General features: G+C 38.8%; 1 protein-coding gene across 1 annotated transcript in view; it reads left to right on the top strand.

Annotated features, from left to right (window-relative positions):
• Positions 1 to 4939, top strand: part of LOC102302511 (ADP-ribosyl cyclase/cyclic ADP-ribose hydrolase 1-like) — a 14298-nt gene that overhangs the window by 6994 nt on the left and 2365 nt on the right. The window contains 2 exon segments of the mRNA XM_014333630.2: positions 2367 to 2449; positions 3772 to 3845. Coding sequence (XP_014189116.1) covers positions 2367 to 2449; positions 3772 to 3845 — 157 coding nt within the window.

Raw genomic sequence — 4939 nt, 5'->3', positions numbered from 1 at the left:
TTTGGTGAGAATCCGTCATAAGTTAGGTGGTACTTATTTGCAAACCTTTGCCAATCTGTCTGAGTCTGCGACTGTTTAGAGTCAGGTCAGCCATCAGCAGGTGACCTTTGTAACTGCCTTTCAATCAAAATTGGTCCCCCAGAGGTTGTGGGCTATGCATTCTCAACCGTCAATCCATGTAATTATTTCCTAGACGCTGTCTTCTTTTTACTCTAGTGTGAGTGAGATATAAAAGAAAATTACCACATTACCACAGGAAGCATCTGCATACTATAAACACACAAAGAGGGTTCTGAAGAAACACTCAGTCATCTCGTAGTAAACAACTAAAAACAAAATTATTTGTGAAAATCTCAAATTCATCCAGGCTTTACGGGTCTGTACGCTCTTTAAGAAACAACAAAATCATTCCAAGAACAATTCTAGAGTTTTGGTAAGATTATTACACACACAAATATTTAGGAGTAAAATTCCAGTATAAACCCTCTCTAATCTCAGGAGTATTTACTGTTTAGTAGTAGTGGTATAATCCAACAAAAATAGCATTTCATTCATAAAAACATTTAATGATTTTTTTTTACTCAGCTTTATCTCTTCCTTGATTAGTGGTATTATTTCTGTGCTCTCTGAATTAATGCCAAAGTCTAAACGCATTGATGTCGTGCAGCCGCACATGCGATCCGTTAACTTGCTAAAGGAGATTTGACGTGTTAATGCGGTTATGGCGTTAACGTCATTTTAACGAGATTAACGCTGACAGCACAATTAGGCTACATCTTGCTTGTGCTGGGTTTTGAACTGTTTGCATTCAGAACTGCCCTCGTTCTTCATGACATACTTTCAACAAGATGCTGGAAACATTCCTCTGAGATCGTGATGACAGCATCTCACACTTCCATGATTTGAATTTTCTGTTTCACCACATGCCACAGGTGCCCTTTTAGACTGAGCTCAGGTGACTGTGGAGACCATTTGTGGCTGCAGTAAGTCTGTCTCTTTCCAATAGAGGACTCGACTCACCTGTTTGCCCAAGGGTTTTGTTCTGGATTCCTATATAAAAGCAAGGCTGACTGGACTCTGCATGTAAGTAGTTAATGTAAATTTTTTGCTGCTTTGCTGCTTTGAAGATGGCAACTAGCAGGAAGCGGTCACAGACCCGGTCCTCATCTTTAAAGCAATCATTTTAAAAGCAGTGAGACTGCAAGATTATTGTAAACAGTCACAATACATCAGTTTGTGGTTTGAATTTTTTATTTGTTTTTTTTTTTCTCTTCAGTATTTTTGCAAGCATTGAGGTGACGAGGCTTAAAGCCCATGGGGTCAGTAGCCTGAATGTTGTTATGGTCTTGAAGAAGAACGCCAAGTAAGATTTCCTCTTTTTACACAAATCTGTCATCACAATGTTGTCCTTTATTTGTTTGATTAAATCAGTGAAGCCAAACGGCACATGAATGTTTTTAAACTGATCCTACATTCACTGCTTCTGTTCCATTTCTGTTTCTAACATCTTCAGATCAGACTGTACAAATGCATCCTTAAAGAATTTACAGAATGAGTCAGATCCAAACATAACATACATATGCAAAGTGTCTGAGGGGTTGAGCAATGCGGGTCCCAACCAGAGATAACGTGTGCAGCCTGCTGGTGAACATGTCTGATCATATCAGACACAACACAGTACCACTGAGTATTTTTGTACATGTGAAATATATTTGTCTAATCAACAATTCTAATACTGCTGCTATCTCCTGGTTGGCAGAATATGCAGTATTTTAAAAATAAAATCTTAACATAGAAGGTTGTAAACTTTATTTAGACTCCAAAGTGTAACACTGACTGTTGTGCGATCACATCCTGATCCTGCACCAAGTGCACCATGTCTTTGTTGTTTTCTAGTCATTTTAAAGTCTTGAGGTGTTTTCTGTCCAGCAGGAATAATTTAAAAATGTATGCCGTAATGTGCAGAAGTCTTGAGACTCCCCTCATTTATTCATTTTGGTTCCAAGAAGGGAGAATTTCTCTTTATTTCTTCAGCAATTATTTTGCAGACTTTCTGAAGGCCTGTCAGAGTTTTTCTTTGGACATACTTTGGAACCACTTACTAACAGTGATGCTTCAAGCATAAAAAAGCCACCTTCAGTCAGGGGATGAGCTGATCAGCAAAGTACCCATAGCAGACTTTCTGAACAACACATAATTTCTTCCCATTTCTTTATATTTTTATATTAAGTCTATAAATTCCAAACATAACACAGTTTGGCTGAAATATAATAGTATTTTTGCACCAACAAGGGGATTCACAAAGCAAACTTGGCACATGTCTGTGGGGTGGGCAATGTGTCCTTAAGAATTTGTTGTTGTCATAGATACCTTCACTACTGGGTGTCCTGGATGGTCAGAGTGTGAAAACAACCCTGTTCGCTCATTTTGGATTTGTGCCTCTGCTGCTGTAAGTTTTCAACATGAATTTACTAACTTTTCTTTCTCTCTGTTAAACAGGATTGTCTTGAGATTGGTTAAAATAAAAAGTGGGCTGCAGAGTGCAGCAAATCCCTCCAGAGTATAAGTGATGGCGATGGAGAAAAGCAATCTTCACGCTGCCTCGTTGTCTGTCAATGAATCTTCGTGTCGGTCTCCATGGAGCGCTCTCCTTAGTGAGCAGCAGCCCACACATTCAAAGGAGCCCTGCTTTGGTTGAGTTTGGCTGGGTTTTACTCTGTTGTGCAACAACCAACTTTTCCCAACAGTTGAAAAAAAAAAAAGCAAACAAAAACACAAATATTCTTTGATTCATAATTTTTTCGAGTTCAGTGAATTGTGCAGCAGTCCCAGAAAAATTGATTTGTACTGTGTGTAATTGTAGTAGGAATTTGAGTTTAAATAAAAAACAAACAAACAAAAAAAACATTTTGAAGGTCCTTATAAAGCACAAAAGGAGGAAAAAAGGAAAAATACCAAAATGGTCACTTAGATGCTGTAATTATGTGGATGCATTGTGCAAATGCAAGTAACACATAGCTTTAAATAAAGTAGCTTTTGCATTACTTCAAAGAGCACATAAATACCATAAAGTAAGGAAAAGATAAAGTTGAGTGAACAAATTGATTAAAGGTTTTTATAAATGAAATGCTGTTTTTTCCTGGATTACTCCGCCACCAAACAGTGACATCTCCCGAGACTAGCGAGGGTTTGTAATGTTATTCTTGGAATTTGTTACATTTACCTCCTAAATCTTTCAACAGTGTGTGATAATCTTAGCAAATCTTTAAAAAGCAGTATAGCTTGTTTTGCTCCTTTGTTGTTTGTTAAAGAGCGTACAGACCTGTAAAGCTTGGGCGAACTTAAAGGTGAACTATAAGAAATGACTGGAAAAACGACCACAGTCGCATTAAAAATGACATCTGTGAAATTATTGCAACATTTGGACAGTAAAATAATTTTAAATACAACATTGCATCATAATGGTAAAACCTCAGTGATATGTTGCTGCCTCATACTTCCTGTTATGAATATAATGATGTTCACATAATATTGATCTTTGGAATATGAAGTGCAGTCATTTCTCTGAATAAGGGACTTTAGAAATGTCCAATGTTCCATTATCACATTTATAGTGACTTCTTCATGATTGATAAACCTCACTTTACAGGAAGACACAAATACCTAACTGTAAATTCAGGATAAAATATTATGTTAATTTTTGTTTTTAGCTTTTTTAGTTCTTACAAGATGAGTGTGTGTTTCTTCAAAATCCCCTTTGAGTGTGCATAGTTTGCAGATGTTGCCTGTGGTGATGTCACGGCAATGCTAAGTGGATCCATCAACACACCATTCAATCCTGAAAGGTAGGACTGCTTCTGCTTCTCTGACAGTTTTATGACTTTTACTGAGAAAAGTAAAATAATCTCTTTTCATTTAGTGGTAATTAGAGCCACCAAATAATTTAACAGTGATATATGTGCTGAGTTTAAGCTAAGTTAAGCTGTCATTGCACATTAAAAGAAAGGCTATTAATAAACAGTTATCATTGTATTTGTTGCAGAAAGTTCAGTGGTTGTTGTAAAAAATATGTTCTTGCTCTACAAACCAAATCAGGCTTAAATGTTTGTTGTCTCCTCCTGAGGTAGGCCTACGTAGGCCTACGTAGACCAGCCTTCGTGGTCTACGTAGGCCGGGTCCTCTGAAGGCCAGGTAGGCCGGAAGTGAGCGGCTGTGAAATTGGACGGTCTAGCCTTCAGTTTTGCGTCACCAGCTGTCTCAGTGGAGTTTAATAATCTCACCCGTCTGCTCCTTGCTATCTAAAATATAACTGACGAAGCCTACCAAACATCAAACTAACAGTCACAAGGATGTGCTTGTGATAAACACTACAGCCAAACAAATTCAAGTAAATAATTAGAAAATAATCATTTTTTTAAAGTCTAAGGCCTGACCTGAAACATGAACATAGACACACGGGCATACACAAGACACAAGCATGATTCCCACCCTCATCTACACATATACAATTACTCACCCAGTCGCCTAGCATCTAGACACACCAAAATGAACGCTGGACGCACACTCACACTCCCATACACCCTCTATTCACTCAGGTCAACACGTTCTCACTCCCAAAGCGTAACATTTTACGCTAGGTGACAAATCGTCACCATCAATACCCCAACATTGGCAGTCTTCCCCAGACCAAGGATATGGTCCCCACAGCAGCAGACTAGCCCACCAGCAGCAGACCCCGACTGGATGGCCAGCTCCTCCTCCCGGAATCCAGTCCCAGACAATGAAGAGAGAACAGGGGTGTGAAAAGACCCCGTGCCTCACTTCGCCTGCTCGTATGTGGCTGAATGATGAGATCTAACTCTGGATGCCATTCAGTTTGCCCACCCCCAAAGCCCTATATGTATGTGTCATTAGAGTGTAGGTAATGAAAGCATCTAAG

This window comes from Haplochromis burtoni, unplaced genomic scaffold (genome assembly GCF_018398535.1).
Source record: "Haplochromis burtoni strain Fernald_Lab_line unplaced genomic scaffold, NCSU_Asbu1 Contig_58, whole genome shotgun sequence".
Taxonomy (NCBI): Eukaryota; Metazoa; Chordata; class Actinopteri; order Cichliformes; family Cichlidae; genus Haplochromis; species Haplochromis burtoni.
Note: the sequence above shows the minus strand (reverse complement) of the source record. Positions and strands in the feature narration are given on the sequence as shown.